This window comes from Anser brachyrhynchus (genome assembly GCF_964034855.1).
Source record: "Anser brachyrhynchus genome assembly, chromosome: 16".
Classification (NCBI taxonomy): Eukaryota; Metazoa; Chordata; class Aves; order Anseriformes; family Anatidae; genus Anser; species Anser brachyrhynchus.
In genome coordinates this window covers 15827842-15849739 of record NC_137734.1, presented here as the reverse complement: position 1 = coordinate 15849739, position 21898 = coordinate 15827842, and the positions used below count along the sequence as shown (strand labels likewise).

At 41.3% G+C, this 21898-nt stretch overlaps 1 protein-coding gene across 7 annotated transcripts in view; it reads left to right on the top strand.

Moving 5' to 3' along the window:
• Window positions 1–17920, top strand: part of NCOA6 (nuclear receptor coactivator 6) — a 47194-nt gene extending 29274 nt beyond the window's left edge. For 4 of the 7 annotated variants that reach the window (XM_080558832.1, XM_080558829.1, XM_080558830.1 and 1 more), the window contains 6 exons: window positions 3436–3557; window positions 4347–7325; window positions 9325–9393; window positions 11212–11248; window positions 13951–14099; window positions 17325–17920. In XM_080558832.1, coding sequence (XP_080414958.1) covers window positions 3436–3557; window positions 4347–7325; window positions 9325–9393; window positions 11212–11248; window positions 13951–14099; window positions 17325–17371 — 3403 coding nt within the window. In that variant the 3' untranslated portion in view covers window positions 17372–17920. The other 3 variants (XR_013940192.1, XR_013940193.1, XM_080558831.1) reach the window with 3 other exon arrangements.
• The last annotated feature ends 3978 nt before the right edge of the window (window positions 17921–21898 follow it).

The following is a 21898-nucleotide window of genomic DNA, read 5'->3' as shown; positions in this document are numbered from 1 at the left end:
CTTTTAATGAGATTTCTGCTTACTTAACAAAAGAAATACTACTTTCTACTTCTATCACTTTGATTTTCAGTGAACTTTCTCCTGGCATTGTTATTTGCAGAATAATGTGTTTGTCACCTGATATGGATTAGCATTTTGTTTCTTAACTGGCTGTGTGTTAATCCCTCTGTCCTCGCAGGAGCATTCAGAAGGGTGTTATCCTCGTAAATGGGTTAGAGTGAAAAGGTGAGACTGTTCTCCAGCAAAAGAAGGGAGACTGCAGTGCAGACCAAGTTGAAGCTGGTCACGATTCCTTCCTGCCTCACTCACTGTCTGCATCCTTGGCACAGTTAGCCAAGCTCAGCGCTTACCTAGCTCGGAACTGCGGATTCTTTTAAGTCTGACTTGGATCAATACCTTTTGTATCAGAAACAAATAGGTGCTTCTCATCACGGCTTCTCTGTAGCTATTCTTCAGAATTGTAGAATTCAAAGCAGCAAACCTTGTTTGGAAATGCAGCTAACTTGATAATGACACTAAAAATGATTCAGTTTTTGTTGTTGTTAGAAATTGTTGTGGAGTTGCAATAATACAGCAGTACCATTAATGAAACGGTTTGTAGGCTGGGCCATATGGGAATGTTAAATGGGGTAAGTGTACTATTGAAGAAGTTTATTCAGCTGAATCTAAAAATAATTTTCAGGATTTGCCTAACTGAGCAAATCAAACATTGGAATAAAAACAGGGACATTTTGAATAAATAGGTGGTTTAAAAGTGATTGTGTCTGTTTGTGAAAAACGTAGGTAACAGGATGGAAAACAGGGAAAAAGATGCTAGATGAAAGGTGTTGGTGGAGAAAAATGTGTTGTTAAGTGTATGAAACATCAGCACAAGCAAACAGTTGCTTCACATTGCCCTGTTGGCAGCCCTTGACCACCTGTGCTGGTAGGAGAGAAGTAAGGTGCGCGGTAAAGACGCTGCTGCCGCTGGCATCAAGACACGTGGTGCCTGGCGTGGCGCGCCTTGCATGGAGGTGATGAGCGCCTGGAGAACAGCACCGTGGGACACAGCACGGGAGGCTTCCCTCAGCCAGCTTCAGAGAGCTTTTAGTGGTAGGTCTGGAAACAACAGTCCCGCTGCACACATGGGAACTGAAGCTAATTTAGCATCGGAGAACAAGTGCCTTTCTATAAAAGTAAAGCCGGAGCAGAGCACTGTACCACGTCGGCAGGGCTGGTTCTGCTTGCCTCTTCTCTGTAGCTTTATTTTTGCGTGGCTTATTTCACCATCTGCAGCCCTGGTTTTTGTTGGGTTGCTTTCTCTCCTGCAGTTCTCTTCCCCTCTGACTGGGATTTTACATCTGCAAGCTGTGCTTGGCAATGCAGCTGGTAGAGCTGGAGGTTCGCTTAGGAAACTCTGATAATCCGTGCTGTGCAGCTGGTGCCTTCTTACGCTGAGAGCAGTAAGAGGGAAGAACAAATAAGGAATGTTTATCCCTCCCACACGGACTTATTGTCGTGCTAGTTATTTGTGTTTAGAATTCGATGGTTTTTTAGATATCTGATGGTTGTTAAATATGTTCAGTGAATTTCAATGACATTTGAAATTCCATTTATGTTTAATTTTTCCAGTAACTATAGTAGCAGGTGTTCCTACAGTCACTGTTGTTCTTTGTTACTGTATAATAAAACTCGAGGTTTGTTCTGCAAGGTTTTGTTTATAGCTCGCCTGATGGAACCCATCAGGCAGGAAGTGTTTTTTAAGAATTGATTTTACACTAAGATTGTTTTCTAGGTAACCCTGTTTGTGTGGTAATGCTCTCACGCCAGCTTTTTGTCAAATCTTTAACTGTTGCATTTTTAATCCCCACCCCTCTTTTAAAGGATCACCAGTGGCAAAAATACAAATTTAAGGCGGTATTCCCAATTTTAGGCAGTTCATGTTGCCTGCACCACGTGGCCTACATCAAAGGCTGAGCTGCTGTGGGAGATTTTGTTGTCGGACATTTTTCCCACTCGTGTCCACTAACGCAGCGCTGCTGGGACGTGTGGCTGCGTGTACGGTGGCGTGTTTGTGGGCTGCATTAGCAGAGACCCCGGGCTCCTGCCCTTGCTGCAGTGCTTGCTGGCAGCTGTGTGTACTCTGGGGTTTCATGCCAAGTGGCCATACTGAAGTAAGAGGCTGGGGTTTGCCAGTTTTCATCACATTTATTAGCAGGGGCGGGTAAACCTGTAACAACTGCATCATAAAACTTAGTGATATGCTGGAGTAGACAAAAGATTTAACTCCAAATACTTCCCTTGGCAATGCTTGCCTACTCAGTAGTAATGCTTGGAGCGGTTCTGTTTCTTAGCTTTCTTCTCTCTTGATTTATGTTCTCCCTTCTTTTGACCTGTGAAAGTTCAGGGACTTTCAAGTCACACTCTGCTCTTTGAACATGTTTTAGGTAGTTAATAGGACAATAGGACAGGCCTGGGTTTCTCCCCATCAGCTGTACAGATGCCAGAAACTGTCACTGTCAAGTAAACTTAAATAGGAGAGATCTCTCCACTTTTAAATACTTCAGGTTCTTGTTTTGCTGAAAATTTCTTTAGTCCTTGGCATTTCTGTGTAATTCTGCCTCTCCTTGTAGGCAGTGGACCTATTTTGATATCTTTAATTTTAACTTGGAGCTTTTATTACATAGATCTCCCTACAGCCTTGGTGTAGTCGTGAAGCAGATAAGCAGTTATGGTCCTCTACTCTTCATCCCTCTGTATCTTGCGTTCTCTGACCATATGTATTGATAGCTATAAAAATGTGGTTTATTCCTAAGTCTGCAAAAGCTGTCCTGATTGAGTGGAAGTATTGGGCATTGAATCTCAACAATTTTAAATGCTCCTGCAGTCTCCTGGAACATCGGTTCTAGAGTCTCAGTATCCTAGAAAGCTCTGCCAGCTGACCTTGAACATCTGATATGTAAATATATTTGCGCTGTGACATTAATAGAGGTCGCCAATACCCTGAGCTAGTCGCCTCTGGGTATGTGGTGATACCAGTGAAATAAAACGCTGTGCATCTACTCCTGATATTTATTAATAGAGATGTGATGGCAGTACATGAGGGAAGCCTACTTAAATCCAGCAGGAAGCCTATTTATATATAATTTGGAGTATCCCTTGCCTATTTTCTTTTTTTCTACCTTGAATTTGAGTTTTTTAACTAAGGAAAGAAACAAATGCTTAGATGAATAGAGCAACAGGCATCATGCTGCTTCTTGAGTAGTATGTAAGGCACAGGAACAATTGTCAGCAGACCTCAACCATGTGTTCACATTCGTCATGTTATACCTGAAGCATTGATGTATTTCCATGAGTTGCTTGCAGGTCTGTTCAGAAGTGCTGAGACAATAATAAAAGCAGAATTCAAACACTGGTGTTAAGGCTGTATCTAAATTGCAGTTATTTTTCTTTCAGCTCTTCAGAACCTCGTCCAGGTGGCCTGGAGGAGAGTGATCAGTCATCAATGTCTGGAGATCAAGGAATGAATGTAGATAACTCAGGCCCTAAACTTTCAGACTTTGCAAGTAGGCCACCAGGTAGTAGGATTTTTATGTGGATTATTTGAATGTTGTAACTACAGTAGATATTTTACTGATCTTTGTGACAGTACTTTTTTTTTTTTGCATTCTCACACGTTCAGTCCAAAGCTTTTTTTTTTTTTCCTCCTAGTAAATAAATGATGCCATTGTTTAAGTGTGTTCTTTGAATTAGCTCAGTATGAATAGATGGCCATGTTCTCATGTATCATTCTGCAGGTATCATGATGAACTTTGCAGAATTATTTAGCAGTATCATAACTGATAAAGATTCCTGTGCATCCAGCAGTAGTACAGACTGGTGCCTTAAAATCTGAGCGTTAGCCAATAGCTGATTTTTCAGAATTAAGAAATGAAGGTTACAGTTGGAATTACCCTTTATACATAAGAAGGATTAAATCCAAAGTCCTCAGGAATTTAATTTTATAAGCCATGTAGGTTATTTTTAGCACCATTTTTGGCTCAGTTATACATCGTAGAATCTACTTTGTACACTAGGAGCAGTCAGATCTGTAACAAGCTTGCTAGTTCATGTTCCACAGTGGCTGTCAAACTTTTAGGTTTGCTTTAAGGATAACTAATTTGTGGAAGTCCAACTCTGCATTTTTAAGTGAAAATAAGCCTGTGGACAGTTGTAGAGACTGTTTGAGGTGGCAGGAATCCAGAGTAATAGCTAGTAGCTGGTAGAAGTTGAGAGTTCTCCAATTCAGTGTCATGCAGGTCATTCATAAATTAAGTAAAAATGTTTTCAGTCTCTGTGTTTTGATGAATGTCACCATGTCTTCTTAGGTTATCCTTCTCAGCCAGTGGAACAAAGACCACTTCAGCAGATGCCACCTCAACTCATGCAACATACACAGCAGCCGCAGCCGCAGCAGCAGCAGCCACCACAGCCACCACCACAGCAAGCCCAGGCACCACCACAAACACCGCAGCAACAGCAGCAAATGATGATGATGCTTATGATGCAGCAGGATCCCAAATCAGTCAGGCTTCCTGTGCCACAAGGAGTTCACCCACCTCGAGGACCTCTGAATCCAGATGCTCAACGGATGCCAATGCAGCAGAGTGGTAACATGCCAGTAATGGTTAATCTACAAGGTCCTGGGTCAGTGCCTCCATCTCCTGATAAACAGAGAATTTCCTTGCCAGGCAATCCTTCTCTGGGAAACAATGCAAGAAAAATGGTTTATCAAGATAATGTACAGAATCCTTCCAGCTCACCTCTGGGGGAGGTTTCAGTGTCTTCCGTTCCAGAAGGAGGTGGAACTGAAGTCCCCCCGGCATCAGGAGCTCAGAATAATTTGACATCTCATTTAGTAGTTTCACAGAACCAATTAATGATGACGGGACCCAAACCTGGACCATCCACACTTTCAACTGCCCAAGGTGCAAGTCCTCAACAGCAGTCTAATTCTCTGCCTGGCACTCTTACGCACCATTTTCCAAATGTTGCCACCCCATCACAAACTTCAAGGCCTAAAACCCCAAACAGAGCAAGCCCAAGGCCATATTATCCTCAGACTCCTAATAACCGTCCGCCTAGCACAGAACCCTCTGAAATAAGCCTGTCTCCAGAGAGACTCAATGCTTCTATAGCTGGTCTTTTCCCTCCTCAGATTAATATTCCTTTACCTCCCAGGCCTAATCTCAACAGAGGATTTGATCAGCAAGGTCTTAACCCAACTACTTTGAAGGCCATTGGACAAGCCCCGTCAAATCTCACAATTAACAATCAGTCTAGTTTTGCTGCTCCACAGTCACACAAATTGGAAGGTGTGGTCATTAATTCAGGAAAACAAACCAACACTGGAGGAACAAAGAGAGCAAGTCCAAGCAATAGTCGAAGGTCCAGTCCTGGATCCAGCAGGAAAACAACACCAAGCCCTGGCAGACAAAATTCAAAAGCGGCTAAATTATCATTGAATACTCAGCAGAATCCATCTCTCTTGCAGAACATAGATATGCAAAGAAATATGATGGTTGGTCCCACTTCTTTGCCAACACCGGTGACAACAAGTTTTCAAAATAATAACATTCTAAGTAATCAGAATCCCACAGTTTCTGTACCTGCTGTTGCTGAAGACAGTAAAGAGAGCCTTAGTGTTCCTCAAGATAACGAGTGCCAAAGCACACAAGGTGTCCAAGGTAACAAAGACCAGCCCAATATTGAACTAAAAGCTATCCCTACTCCGGAAATAAAAACGTTGGTTCCAGAGGAACAGTCAAAAAAAGATGGGCAGGCCTTAGACACAGGTAAGCTTCCAGTTCTGGAGGAAAGTAAAACCATGGTATCTCCAGCTATGAGGGAAGCACCAACTTCTTTGAGTCAACTTCTTGATAATTCTGGAGCTCCTAATGTAACCATTAAGCCCCCTGGGCTGACTGGTCTTGAAATGGCACCAATAGTCACCACTGTGGAGGACCTAAAAAAGATAGCTGTCATTCCTCCACTGCAAGACACGTCCTCTAGCAAAGAGCCATCTAATTCACTTAGCTTGCCTCAAAATAATGAGTCCTGTTCAAATCCAGGGCATCAGGAACTGGGAGAAATAAACTCAAATGTTACACAGAGCATTCCTCCAGTAATGCAGAGGCCTGTCAGCTCTTCGTCTATTTCAGGTCCTTTACCACCCAACCAGATAACAGTTTTTGTAACTTCAAACCCTATTACATCTTCTGCTAATACGTCGGCACCATTGCCATCTCACTTGCAACCTGCGTTGGTGTCTACTGTTGTCACAATGCCTAATGTAGGCAACAAAGTCATGGTTTCTGAGGGACAGTCGGCAGCTCAGTCTAATGCCCGGCCACAGTTCATTACACCTGTTTTTATAAACTCATCATCAATAATTCAGGTTATGAAAGGCTCTCAGCCAAGCACGATTCCCGCAGCACCGATGACATCTAACTCTAGCCTAATGCCTCAGTCAGTCGCTGTTGTGGGTCCCTTACATATACCACAGAATATAAAGTTCTCCTCTGCCCCCGCACCTCCTAGCACGTCCTCTAGCAGCCCCGCTCCTAGTATTCCCACGAGCAGGCCACTGGTTCTAAATCCCTTGGCACCTCCTGTTCAACTGCCTTCTCCTGCTACAACTTCTTCAAATGTTTCTTCACATCTTCCTGCCCAGCCAGCGAAAGACTTCAGTCCCGAGGAGGCAGCTTCTCAAAGCAATGGATCGAGTGACCAGTGCTCTGTTACAACGACACAGTCTGGACCTGTTGTTTCACCTCTTCTTACGAGCAGTCCAGGATCTGGGAACAGACGAAGTCCTGTTTCATCAAGTAAGGGAAAGGGAAAAGTAGACAAGATTGGTCAACTCTTACTTACAAAAGCATGCAAGAAAGTCACGGGCTCCCTCGAGAAGGGGGAAGAGCAGTATGCTTTGGATGGAGAAGCAGAAGGTCAGGGACCAGAAATGTCAGTCCCAAACAGTTTGGCAACAGAGCAATCACCAGCAGAACTAGACAATAAAACTGTGACACCTCCAGCACCCAGTCTTACAAAACAGAGCACTTCTGGGCCTGGCAATGTGAGTGTTAGCACTGCTGCTGCTGTTTCTGCTTCTGTATCTCCAAGCTTATCAACAAGCACTCCTCCTACAAGTGCACTGTCAGCTGTAACCACTCCAGTAATCCCAGAGCTTGCACCTGCAACACCATGCACTAATGGTAGTAACCACAGCGGCTTACCAGCTGAGCAAACTGGGGTTGGTTTGGTGGAGGAGAAAACAGGATCACAACAGGAACTGCTACAAAATACAGGTAAGTTCACTGCTGACCTGCTTAAATGGAAGACATGAGATTGCTTTCATAAATTTCTTGCGTGCCTTTTTCCATGAATGCAATAATGTAGATGCTATAAGCTGACCACTGCTTTTTGTTCTTAATATCTGAGCGATACACAGGCTTGTCTTTCACCAAGATTCACATTTCAGATGTTTTATCTTAATTTTCATTTACTGCTTAGATGTGGTGTTTGGTGTGAACGTATGATGCAATAACAGAAGAGTGACTTCGTATAACTTTTAGAAGTGGGGAGGCAAAGTTGGATGTATCGGCAATGACAGAAGTAATACTTAAGGCATCTTTTAAACTGGTAGATGGCTTTTTCTGCTTTAGTCTTCCCAGAGACCTTTTATATTTGTAATATTTAAATATATTGACTTAATTCTGATACTGTGTATTAATTTTAATAATTCTAGTTCCCACTGTGGGGACCTTAACCTTCTAGGGAAATAGCTGAGCTACTCCAGGGAAAACAAAACAAAAAACCCACACCTTATGTCCAGGGAAAAAGTTAAAATGTTAATTTCAGAGAGACAGTTGAAAATGGAATTATGAGTAAGTTGCATCCAGTAACATAAAATACCCTCATATCTGACCTGTTTCCTTACGGTTTTAATTCAAGCATCTGGCAAACTTCATTTATGACATCGCTGCTGTTTATTGAGGCTGGTTTTAATCTTTTGAAAATGGTATGGAAATAAGCCATCGCTCTTGAATCAAGCTATTTGAATATCCATTGTGCTTCATATCTTGAATTTAGGCATGAATTTTATCTTTGAGAAGATAAAATCATAGAAGATAAAATCCACCTAAATCAGTAGAATTGAGAGCTTCAGCTTGAGTGTGAATTTCCATTTCCCTGTGGATAGATGTCTTAGATGTGGATACATACATCTTAGCTGGATGCTATTAGATGTTATTATTAAATGTTTACTTTGAGTTTCATAGAAGGAATCCTCTTTTGTTAGGAGAAAAAGTCGTTGACAGGAGAAGCATAACATAAGACTGTAAAGCAGTCTTAAAACAGCAAGCAGTGATAGCACTTCTCAAATGCTCTTGCTGCTGCTTGACTTAGTGTGTAAGAAAAAATCGGAAAATGTATCTAGCTTCAAGGTCAAGAGTATGGATACAGTTATTCTTAAGTGTGAAGCAATCTGTGTTTCCAGTCTGGAATATTCTGATTGCAAAGTAACGGTGTGTACATTCTCTCTAGATTTGGGAGGTGGTATCAACTAGTGAAGGACAACGATGTAAGCATCTGAATGTACCTGTGTTTTTACAAATGGAAGTGAATATTCTTTATTTAAATGGGAACCTTTAACTTTACATCTCCATGCTCTTCATAAGTTCATTATCACACCTAAGGGAAAACTGAAAGGCATTTGTCTAACAGGAATTGTTTTTTTTTTATCTTATTTTTAACTTGGCAACCTAAAAAAACACATTAAGAGTCACTTTATCTTATTGACAGAGCTCGTCATGGGAGCCTCTGGAGTGCATTTTGCTTTTTAGCACTTTGAGTGAGTGAGGGTATGAATTCAAATTAACAAAGATGCTATTTTTCCTCAAGACTTCTTTTGAAATGAGAGTCAAGCTGAGAGAGAGACAAAACTATTTGGTTTCTAGGTTTTTCTTTGGTTTCTGTGTCTAGCGAAAAAACATTACCTTTAAAAATATGCTTTATTTGATACTTAACTTCATCACTTATTCTAGTTTGGGAAAACTTGCTTGGAGTAGCTTTGCTAAAGGGTTTTTTTGTGTGTGTGGTTTTTTTCGTTATTTGTTTTTTAAAAGGGAGAGGTGTTAGGGTGGGAGGGAGTAGTGGGTGGGTTAAAAAAAAATTGCATCTATAAATGTAAAAATGCAGTAAATTGGAAGATACAGAATTTTTAAAAAGCTGCCCAGTTGCATGATAAAAAAATAAAATTGAGATTCTCTTTGAAAATAATGCTTTTTCCCTCCACTTCTATTCTAGCATCCTCTCAACATTTAACGCAGAAAAAAAGTTCAGTTGCAACATCAGAAAGTACTGTTCAAAGAACAGGTAAATCTTACTTTGGAAAAGCAGAATTTAGGTGAACTAAGCTCATTATGTTTTTACCTCAAAATGGTAAATCATGAATATTTTTATTGATCATGAATATACTTTGTAGATTGGTGGTGTTTTTTTATTATTGTTGTTGGGTTTATTTTTCTGTTAGACATGTTGTGCTTTAGAAATCTCCAAAGCCTTGCTGGAGCTTCAGTTAGGGGAATGAATAAAATGAAAGAAAAAATCACCAAAGCAGTTTTTATAAGTTCAAGTTGTAAGCTTAGAGGACTGGATTTGTAATGATGCATTTGGTATGTTTGAGTTTTGAAGTTTTTAAGAGCAAATAGGAGTTTTCTCTGATATGGGACACTTCTGAAAATATTTCCCAAAGCCATGGTAGGAACATAATTTTTGGAGTTCTAATCCTTTTTTTTTTTTTCTCTCTGTTCGAAGCTTTTAATGAACTCTCTGCAGTGTTTCAAGGATTGAGCCATGACAGATGACTTTTTGTTGTTGCCATCTATTATCATGCACATCAATTCTGTGGTGTTTTTAAAAAGCAGTTTCTAAGATGAGTAAGGAAAGTAGATAGACATGGACATGAACGTGAAAAGTGGCACTTTGATCAATTTGCTTTATGTAGTACGATGAGAATTTAAGCTTGAAGAAAGTAAAAATTGTACTACGTTACTTTCATAAAACTTAATTTAAAGATGTTCATGCACCCTGCCAGGGTTACATCTGTCTCTGCACCAGGGCTTATGTAGTCATATTAGGGAGTTCCTGCTCAGGGAAAAAAGCACTGGTGTTACCGATTTTTTTGTTGTTGGGTGTTCTGTCCATTCAAGTTTTAGGTAGGAAGAAAAATAACTCTTCCTATATGTTACTTAGTCTGTTTTTCAGTTGTCACTGAGACAGTTTTTTGGACATGGTAATATATACACTTACAATGAAGAGTCTGATGTTCCAAGAATACAAATCATAAGGAGCTGTTTATCATAACAGGACTAGCATTATGCCTTCTTATTCTTTTTACAGTTTTGTTCCTTGTGTGCATTATAGCAAACTTGGAGTACTAAATTGCTCCTAAAGGCAAAGCCACAGTTTTGTGCATCACTGTCCTGAACACTGTGGGGTGTTTCAGGGTGAGATGAGGTCCAGTATAGGTAGTGTGATAAACTAACAGTGAATTAAGATGTTACATTTTAATGATAATCCCTAAATCAGTGGCAGTTTCTCACATGAGGTACTGCGTTTAGATGTAGGTAATCCATTTGAATGAAGTGTCTGGTACATATGGGGATAACTAAAAGGTGGACAATAAAAAAAAAAAAACGATGAGAAATCTTATGTGATGTAAATCAGTGTTGTTTATTGTGGTGAAGACTCAAAGGAAACCTGATTTCCTAGTGAAATCACTAGGAGAGAGATTGTGTTAAAGTACAATTTAACACGTATGATAGATTCCAATCAGTGTTTTTAAGGTTTAAATCTAATTAAATGTAGAAGCTCTAGAAGGAATAAACTGACTAAAATAGAAATTTAAGAAGGGAGAGGCCCTTGTTGGAAAGTTTCTCTGTAGTTTCCTTCTGCAGGGTTTCTTTCAACTTTTCTTTGTCATAGCTGGTGCAGGCCAAAATCAGAGAGAGCACTGCCTGATGTCGCACTTCATTTGATATGTGAGTTCGATTTGCTTTGAGAGTAACAGTAGATGAGGGAAGCTTATTCATCAGATGTTAACATGTAATGAGACAACTGTGAGATAGTCATGCCTTGTCAGCAAGTATGTAATTCTACAGCAGACCTAAAAATTATCTTTTTCTCTTGTAGAACTTGAAACAAATGCTCCCGTAGTTGCTGGTCAAAGGTAAGGAGATAGTTTATATAGATTCAGAATAGATACAGCTTTCATGCAGGGAAGTCCTTTTCTCTTTGCTTCAGTTGTGCAACTTAAAAAATTCTTCTCCGATGTCTTCTCACTTTCTTGGCCATACCCTTTCTTTCATGCTGAAGAATTGGGCTAGTTGACTGTTTCAAAACGTTGCTGAAATACAGAATTTGAGGTAACTTTTTCCCAAATCTGTCTTCATGATTTGAGCAGTATTTCCTCATATCCTTTCAGACCTGTGTGTTTCACATCCTGGAAGGGTCTTGATGGTTCTGGCATTTGATATTTCTGAAAACAAATCTAAAATGCAATTCCAAAAGCCTGCAGAATAGCTGTCATGTGAATTTTTGTTTTCTGAAAGTAGGTCTTTCCAAAGTAGGTCTTTCTAGAGGTTTTTTTTTTTTTCATTTTTTTTTTCTTCTTATAATTTATATGTGCTTTAGTTATTGTTTTCTCCAGAGCTTCTGTGTTTGATTTTTGACACTTTGTTGAAACCTGGTAGGAAAGCCTGGTAGAATCTTCATCTTGTCCTTTTCACGACATTCACTAATTAAAAGAATAAATTTCAAACGGCTGTGTTCTGTCTAAAGAAAATGCAGTTTTCAAGATCTATTTCTGTTATATCCTAAAACCACCAAGCTCTTACACTCGTTCTAGGCAGCTATAATGACGGATCTTTGTAAGGTGTTTTGATAACTGCTGGCACAAGTGGCCATGTTTTTGATGCTACCCTTATCAGACTGAAGTGATCCCATAAGTCAGGGTAAATGGTGTAATTTACTTCATTGGTCCATCAGGAAATAAGGCAGTGTCTTCTTTTGGAATGGAGATAATGCAATTTACTTTCTCAGATCAGGAAAGACTCTGAATTGAATATGTAAATATATTTACCTTCAGATGGGTTGGGATCTTTCTGTAGTTGTATCAAAGATGAACTAAAATTCTGAGAAGTTTTTTTTAGGGTAGAATTTTTCTAAAAAGCTGAAGGTGAGACTCTTGGCAGATGAGGGGATTGTCCAAATGAACTGTCATTGAGCGCATCAAATGATCCCAAGTACCTTTCTGTTTGGATTTTTCTGGATTGGTGTCTTTCTGAGCAAGACCGGAAAAGAAGGAAAGTTTTCAGGCAAACTAAAAACGTAGTGATGACTGATATTCGCAGCAGTCAGCTTTAAGTTCCCAGGGTGAAATGGTAAACAATACAAACCTCAGAGGAACCTTGCAGCATACAGAACACCAGAAATATTTTTACTTGGGCCAACTTCAGTTCCTTGTATAAAATCAGAGTAGAGTTCTATTGGTCCCGATGAAACAATCCAAACTTAAGGACACTCATTTTAACTCTTCAACAATTATCCCTAATAACTGAACTTTAGCTGATGATGCCCATTTGCTTACTCAATCCTCCAGATCTCCTCTGAAGTAGGTGGCTGTTGTTTCTGCTGTCCAGGTTACTTACTGGAAGACCAGTTTGTCACCTGGTTGGTTCAGTTTATAGACTACCCATAGTACTGACTATTGGGGAAATTGATTTCAGTATTTGTTTTGTGTCTGAGACAATTCATGTGCTTCCATATTCTGCTTTACTCTATGTTCCCTTGCTTTTGAGAATGTGCGACTGTCTTTCCTTATTATTGACAAAGTGTGTTTTATTTCAGATAACTGTTGCTTAAAACTGCAAGTACTTGTAGTAGTTTCTTTTCTCTTAAAGTAGGACTTCCTCTGAAATACTGACACTGTAGTAGAACCTCTAATACACAGGTCTGCTTTGTGTGTTTTCCCATCAGTTCTCTGATTAAGGCATCCTTTCATGAAATCTTGCAAGTTTCAGACAAAGGTCATAGAATGAGTTTTCTTTCTTCTTTTCGATTTTCAGTGGAATTATTTATTTGATTAATTATCTTTGAATTCACAGGAGATAAGTTTAGCTTAATGTTCAGAAACTACTTAGCCATCAGAAATTGTCTGGCATAAACGCATTAAATAGAAAACCCCCAAACCTCAGGGTGAGTTTACAGGGCTAGTAGTAACAAAATAAAAGCGGAGTTTAATTACAACATGTAGCACTCCATTTATTGTACTGATGACAAGAAACCTAATTTCCACGCTACCTAAAACTATTTTTTTTATAACATAAGTTCGCTGTAAAGCTTGAAGAAAGTTTTAAGTAAACTATAAGGTTTTTATTGTGTGAAGAAATCATATAGATCAGCTAACTGAGTCTCTGTAGTGAAAACAAGAGCTGGCATACTTGCTTAAGCGTTCATAATTCCTCCTTATGTTCATCTGCAATTTCAATTCTGTATTCCCATATCATAGCAGTCTCTAATGTAACTTGTTTGCTTTTCCTAGACTTCAGTAATGGTGGCACCTGTGGAAAACAGAGCAGACAATTTATAATGCATCTAATTTCTTGGTCTTCTAATGTTGAAAATATTCTCTTTGAGGACTTCTCAATTCTGTATCCTCTGATAATTTTTAATAGAAATGGACTATACTCTGGCTTACTCAGGTCATTCTTCATCTGATAAAACTTCCGGTATCTCTAGCATTTCATATCTTCAGTGCTAATAGTCCGGAACTGGTACCTGTGTCGGTCCATCCTTCAACTTGTCTGAGTTGCATAGAAAAACATAATCCTTCTTACACTTCATCAGAAATATTTTGTCCCACTTTATTAGTAATGAGACAAAAGAGAATTGTGAAAAGTCTAAAACTCCAAGTAGAAGAAATTCAAGAACAGAGGATTCTGCCGCTTCACAGGAAACTGTAGAGAATGGACAGCGCAAGAGGTCCTCCAGACCAGCATCTGCATCCAGCACTGCAAAAGGTAAAATGCACAGCCATCATTTCTGTGGAGAGGGCAGGAAGTAAAACACTTCCCAGAATATAATCCTTTCAGTAACTGGGTCATAACTATGGTTTACAGTTTGTAATTGTTGTGTGCTTTTAACTCTAGTTTCAATGATTTTAGACACAGGTTGGGTTTAAAGTGTTTACCAAAATCTGTACTGGCAGTAAATCTTGTATGGATTTCCTATTGTTAAATTTGTGGAACTTGTTTTCTGCAGTACTAATCAACGTAGTATTCAGCAAGCTTGCCTAGTTGAATTCTCTTGGCAGAAGTATGTTGTTAAAAGGACTGTACTTGGGTTTAAAAGCGTCTTTTTATTTTTTTCATCAAGTCTGAAAGACATGAGAAAAATGCTTAAAGTCTTCCCAAATGCATGGTCAGCTTTTGCAAGCCAAATGCTCATGCTCAGGCACACTCAGAATGCTGCCTGCGTGGCAGCCTGCGACCGTCGAGGAGTGCTGTGTGCTTGTGCACAGATCCTCAGCTGTTTTTTCCACAAACACATGAAATCCTAAAGTTCAAGATATTAACCCATGGCATTGGCAGTTGCTGACGTGCCTTATTTCTATACGGGTTACAATCTTTAACAAAGTATGCAGCATTTGTGTGATTGACAAGTTTATTAGCAGAATGCATGGTCCGTGGTGCCATTTTGCATTTCTGAAGCTAACTGTGTCAGCTCCTTACGTTTAAGGGTCAGAAAAATTCTGATGGATGAAAGTTGTGCAAGAGGGTAGAGAGACCGTCAAGAGGAAACATTCGACCAATATTTTAAAGATAACATGCAGAACTAAGAGGTATTAATATAAAATTATTATAAAAGTCAAGTTGAATTCAGCAACCATTTTCCATATTAAAGATGCTAAAGTTTGCTGGTAAGAGTATTTGCATTTATAAGAGTTTGAGAGATTTCTAGCTATACGTAATTGTCTAATGACTCTCAAAGATTATATGAAGAGCCCTATATGTTCTGCAGTTTTATGGCTGCTGAATTTAATTAAATTTTAGTGCTGCTTACTTCTTGTGGCAGGATTGTGCAGAATGCAGAAGAATCAGTCTGTATTGTAAAAATAAATTATATTTCATGATTGTGAAAAAAAGTTTGAAAAATGTGAAGCAAATGTAAAATGGATTCAGTGATACTTCCTGAGTTTGAGGCTATCTGAAACATGTGACCTGCCCCACGTACTGTAATGAATAAACCTAAAGATGACAACCAGTGGCATGTCAAATTCTGAAAATGTGGGAACGTAAAAGTATATTAAATTTAAACCGTAGCAGAACTGACTTAGGGGTTTTGTACTGAATTACTCGTTTACCTCTGTAACTAAAATAATTGTTTTTAAAACATGTATCTGAAACTGCTGTGGTGTCTAAGGGTTTTGCTTGAAAGCATAGGTTCAGTTTATCATGTAGTACCCTGGGCTTTGATTACCTTATCTCTGTGCAAGCAACTGCCTACTTCAAAGCTGTAGAGAAAATAAGCAAACCTGAACACTTTTGTGGAAGAGTTCAGCATGAAGGATTAGGGAGGTGTAGCGTGAGAAGCGTAAAGAGGTTTGCCACTTGTGCCTACTCTGTTCTTTGTATTTATTAGTGAAACATAGCTTAAGAAAATGTATATTTTGTATGATCCTGGCCTCCTTCTAGATGTCTATGGTTACATGATCTATGTCCTGACAAACTTGCTAATTTGTGTTAAAGAGAATGCAGGGTTGGGAGAAAATACCTTTTGAAATAGAGGCTGATTATAAAAATGGCATTTAGGAAAAACTTAGGTATAGCAGGGAGAGAAAATCAGATTTTGACCAGTTCATGTATGTATAACCTTTGGGAAGCATCAGGAGGGAAGGAACAGAAGGATAGTCGTAAAAGAAGAGGGAAAACAGAGAATCAGCCCTTATCATTACAGCCTGCGTCAGGGTGCAGGTCTGGGGCAGAAGCAGGTGAGGGACGGCTGGCGGCGCTCACAAAGGAGCGGGGGCTTCAGGACTGCATGGCTGCACAGCCACTGGAGGCTGCTGAGTGCTGACCCCTTTATTCTGTCAAGCACAGACTTTGGCAGCAGTGGGGATGACTACAGCTAATGCTGCTGGTGAGCAAGCTACTTAAAAGTAGCGTTACTGTTCGAAGGGAACTCCAGTGACTGTAAGTCATGCCTGTTAAGATGTTTCACTTCTGAAAACTGGTACTGTACTGGTATTTTTACTCGTTAGAGTACCTTTCCAGCAAGGGCTGTTTCAGTGTTTACTGTAGCTTCGGGGTTGTTAAATTTTGAAAAGTTTATCTATTTATTTATTTTTAATGCAGCATTTAATAGCCATAGAGTTGTACCATTGCTTTTCTAATTTTAGAAGTTTTGGGATTTTTTTCCCTTTTGACTCTGAAATACACACAGCTCTACTAGCTATCAGAAAATATTGTGAAGAGCCAAAGATACATTGCCAACATTTAAAATCACATTTAAAAAAAAATCTGAAGATGCAAATACCCTTAGTCCTTACTCAATTATCTTTCTGTTTTGAAATGGAAACTTAGTGCCTTGGTAAGTGCACTGAAAATGTCATCTGGTTTCACTGTAGCTTCTGCAAGTGCTTCTAGTTGTTTTGCTGAAGTACTATATAATATTTTGTATCTTTCTGCATAAGCTGTTTTTTTGTGAATCATGTACACTGAAGACACTTGTTTACTAATGATCTGACTTTCCAAGGAGTCAAACAACTAGATTCTTTGTGGCAGACTCCAAAACATTTTTCTAAGTTTTCTAACAACACCACCTCCAAGTACTGTGCTTGGATATAATTTATGCAGTTTGTGTCCAAAGCTGCACAGGATGTTTCAGGGAGACTTACTTCCACGTTATGTCTGAGCAAGTTGTGGCATGTGGGGAACTAAAGTTAAAGAACAGTTTAAAATACAGAACGTCTATTTTTAAGGCCATTATGTTACAACTTCATACTCACAGAACTCTGAAATTGCATCTGCGTGTTTGTAACAGAAGCTAGTGGGGACTTTGCGTTATTGTGTTGCTGCTGATGGCTGTGATCAGGATGAAGGGTCCCTTGGTGTTAAGTGTTGTGAAAAGTCAACTGCTGTTTCCACTCTGGTGTGATTTTAGGGACATAAAAGGGCAATCTGTGCAGCTCTCGTGAATGGATTACCAACTTAGTATCCATGCTTTTTTTCTTCTCTTAATTTCAGAAACGAGTGCCAGTGCAATGCAGTCAAAAAGAAGAAAATCCAAGTAAATTACTGCATGGAAACATGAAACTTGTAAATGAGTGTGAATTTATCAATAGCAATTTTGAGCTGTGATTTTTCTTTTTTAAATAAAATTCTGTACAGTAAGTCATTTTAATATTATACTGTTCCCAATAAATGATTTTTTCTAAAAAACAGATAAATAGATATAAAAAATGGGTTCTTTTAAAACCCTCTGGATTTACAAAGTGAAGTCCAGGGTTAGCACATTAGGTTAACGTGTTTGTAAGAAATGGAAGGGGAGGGGAAGACAACTGTAAATTTATTTGTTTCCACTTTTCATAAACAAATTAGAATACAGGGTTGTCATTTTTAGGTATTAAAATAATGTATTGTGCTGTTGTTTAAGTACTGTATGTGAATAGCAGTAAGAGGGTTATAAACAAACCCAATCTTGTTTGGAAGTGTAAATAATTTTATTATATAGTAGATCTGACGTATTTGTTGTAGAAATGGACCAGTGAAACAAAAATAAATTTAAGGGTTTGTATAATGTGGAATCCCTCATGCTCTAAATAAATGTTATTGTCCTATAATTTGGGTTGTATTATTATTAGCAGCAACAACAACAGCATCATTCCAAACAGGAAGATTGAACGGATTATTTAGAGCTCTAGGCCTGCAAGCTCCTTATATAGAGCTTTAGAAAGGAATTTGTTTAACCACAAATGAATTAACTAATGCAGCTGTTCTTGCAAAGCAACAAGAAAAAAATCAGACGCTACCCTCCAGCCCTCAGGATATGTGCAATTAATACATATTGAGGACACCCAGAAGACAGCTCTTCCCACAAATAATGCTTCTCAGCAGGAAACACAGCTGAGAAAAATACTGTATTAAATGGTTTGAAGACTTTCTGAAATGTGGTAGCCTGAAGCATGTTTATTTGGGTAGCTATACCGCCATCAGTGGTGACTTGTTTGTATGTGCTGCTGCAGAAAGTAGGTCAGCCTTTTTGTTCCAGGGAGTTCTCATGGTGAGTAATTGAGAAGCAAGTCTTTCTAGCTTGCTTCTTGCCTTCTGCATAAATAGATATTTACACTTTTTTCCTTTTCTTAGAGATTTTTTTACATACTCATATTTAGGCAGCCTTTTAATATATATGAATTGTCAGGTGCTGCCTCTTACAATGGCAGAAATTGCCTATTTGTGCACAAGGTAATGGACACGAAGCAAAGCTAACTTTTCCCCTTCCTCCCTGTCAGACTTTGGATGCTCTGTGGCTGGTATGTAGTAAAGTCAGACTTTGGTGTGGGCATGCTTCTGCCTCGGCTGTCCCTGAAACCCCAGCTGTCCCCCGGGTGCTTACACTTCTCATCCTTAGCAGGGGGTGGTCTGAAGTTGGTTTCCAGAATAAGTATCTACACCTGTAGGATTTCATATATATTTTTATAATATTTATATATAGTATACATGCATTTCACACTCACATATGCAGTCAGTAGGAAGCCATTTGAGTTTCTGAAGTGCCCATTTTATTGCTTCCAGCCTCCGCCATGTTTCTTAGCCTTGCCTTCAGTTGGCCGGCTCACATAGTTGGTTTTATTCTACAGGTGAGCTTGTGCTAAGGACGTGGCAGAATTGCTGCAAGCCTGTCAGAAATCCTGGTGACTTTGCTGGAGGTGGAAAGGCCATGCTGTGGTGTTGCTGTCCCATGTCCTACCCCTGAGTCTGCCTGAAATGTCAGGGGTGAGGGTTAAGTGTGTGGCAGCCTGGGGTCTGCCTGTGCCTGGCCTCGGTGCTGCTATTGCCCGTCAGGTCGGGGCAGGGGGGATGAGGAGCTGGACAAAGTCCGCAAAACTGAAGGGTTGTGTTCACAACCCGAGGTCCATGTTCTTTAGGCTGGGAAAGGGCACGCAGAGCCCAAAGCTCTTGGCATTTGTGCTACACGTGCAGAATGTGAGATCCTGCGTTCAAGCTTAGCTGCACTTGTGCTTAGTGCAGCACTGTAGTCTGGTCTGCCTGCAAGGTGGAAAGGCTTCTTTTAATATCCTTTTTTTTATTATTTTTTTTTATCAGTATGCTCAGGAAGAGAGGGATGTGCTCAGGATTACAGAAAGCAGCATGCTGGGGGAAGCTGAGGGCAGGGTCACGATCTACAGAGACATGGGCAGGCCAAAGCAAGGGGCTGGCAGGAGCCTTTGGAAAGGGTGGATGTAAGATCCTGCAGCTGGGAGGGAACCAGGGACCCCTTTTGCTGGTGCCTGGTCAGGGCATGCTTCAGTTTTTTATTGGTGTCCCTTTCCTGGACAACTTGTCAGTGGCTGGCTGGGGAGCAGCTCTGCAGGAGGAGCCCTGTCCCTGGGCAGCAAGGAGACTTAAGCTGATGCTCTTAATGGAAGTGTAGCCACTGCCCCTTTCCTTGGCACTTGTTAGACCAGATGTGGGGTATTACCACCCTATTTCCACCCCCACATGCAAGAATACTATTGATAACCTGGAGGGGGCTGAGTAGCGGGCCAAGATGGCCAAGGACTGGGAACACTGGGCCAAAGAGGAGATTGAGGGAGATGAGGGAGATGGGTCTGCTCAGCCCTACAGGTACTGGAGCAGATGAAGCCAGGCTCTTAGAGAGGTGCATGGGGGAAGGAGGGGAGACTGCTAGCATAAATGGAAAGAGAGAAGCTGTGGGTGTAGCCAGACGTTCCCCTGGGGACAGCTGGGTGCTGGACTGGGGCCTAGAGAGCCGGTGGGGTCTCTGGGGATTTTCAAGAATTGAAGCCCTGTACAAGAGGGACTGAATTTGGTGCCTAACCTGCTGTGAGCAGGAGGCTGGACTGAAGACCTCCTGATGTCTCTGCAGCCAGAACTGCTCTGCCTTGTCTCCTGCTGCTAACTTTGATTTTCCCACAAGGAGGTTTATCAAAGCTCTCTTTTACCCGTGTTCCATCCTGGCTACCTAACCGAACAATTCCTTGCAGTGCTTCTCCCGGCAAAGGGGGTGGGAGCTGCGGGTGGCTGCCAGTCCGCAGCCCCCAGAGCATCCCTCAGCCTCGCTCTGCTGGGGTCCGGCACCCTGCCGAGATGCCGGGTTGGGTGAGCACAGCCCCATCACGCCACAGCCACTGCAGGTTGCTCACAACTGTGTCCACACATGGATCATAGAATCATAGAATATCCCGAGCTGGAAGGGACCCATAAGGATCATCAAGTCCAACCCCTGGCACCACACAGGTCTGCCCAACAATTCAGACCATATGACCAAGTGCACAGTCCAAATGCTTCTTAAACTCCAACAGGCTTGGTGCAGTGACTCCTTCCCTGGGGAGCCTGTTCCAGTGGGCGACCACCCTCTCGGTGAAGAACCTCTTCCTGATGTCCAGCCTGAACCTCCCCTGCCTCAGCTTGACACCATTCCCGCGGGTGCTATAGCTGGTCACTAAAGAGAAGAGATCGGCGCCTGCCCCTCCACTCCCCCTCGTGAGGAAGCTGTAGACAATGATGAGGTCTCCCCTCAGCCTCCTCTTCTCCAGGCTGAACAGGCCAAGTGACCTCAGCCGCTCCTCATACGTCTTCCCCTCTGGGCCCTTCACCATCTTCATCGCCCTCCTCTGGACACTCTCCAACAGTTTCACGCCCTTTTTGTACTGCGGTGCCCAGCACTGCGCACAGTACTCGAGGTGAGGCCACACCAGCGCAGAGCAGAGCGGGACAATCACTTCCCTTGACCGGCTAGCAATGCCGTGCTTGATGCACCCCAGGATACGGTTGGCCCTCCTGGCTGCCAGGGCACACTGCTGGCTCATATTCAACTTGCTGTCAACCACAGCCCCCAGATCCCTCTCTGCGGGGCTGCTCTCCAGCGTCTCGTCACCCAGTCTGTACGTACAGCCAGGGTTGCCCCGTCCCAGGTGCAGGACCTGGCACTTGCTTTCGTTAAACTTCATGCGGTTGGTGATCGCCCAGCTCTCCAATCTGTCCAGATCTCTCTGCAAGGCCTTTCCACCCTCAGCTGAGTCTACAACTCCTCCAAGTTCGGTGTTGTTGGCAAATTTGCTCAAAACACCTTCTAGTCCTACATGCAAATCATTTATAAAGACATTGAAGAGGACTGGCCCTAAAATGGAGCCTTGAGGGACCCCACTGGTGACCATCCGCCAGCCAGATGTGGCCCCATTTACCACAACCCTTTGAGCTCTGCCTGTCAGCCAATTGCTCACCCATCGGATGATGGATGGAGACCACAGCCTCTGGGCAACCTGCTCCTGTGGTCAACCACCTGCAAGGTAAAAAAAGCTTTTTTTTCATGTTTAAGTGAATTTTATTTTTTAATTTCCATTTGTGCTTCCCATCTTGTCACTGGGCTGAGAAGAGTCTGGTTCTATCTCCACTACTCCTCCCGTCGCGTATTTATACGTTGATGAGACCCCTCCATAGCCTTCTCCAGGCTGAGCAAGCTCTCAGCCTCTCATCTGTCAAACACTCCAAGCCTTTACTTGTCTTAGAGACATGTCTCTGCCTCTCAGTTTTTGGGAGGGTGGTACAAGCACACGAGGCTGTTGTGTATTTTTGTT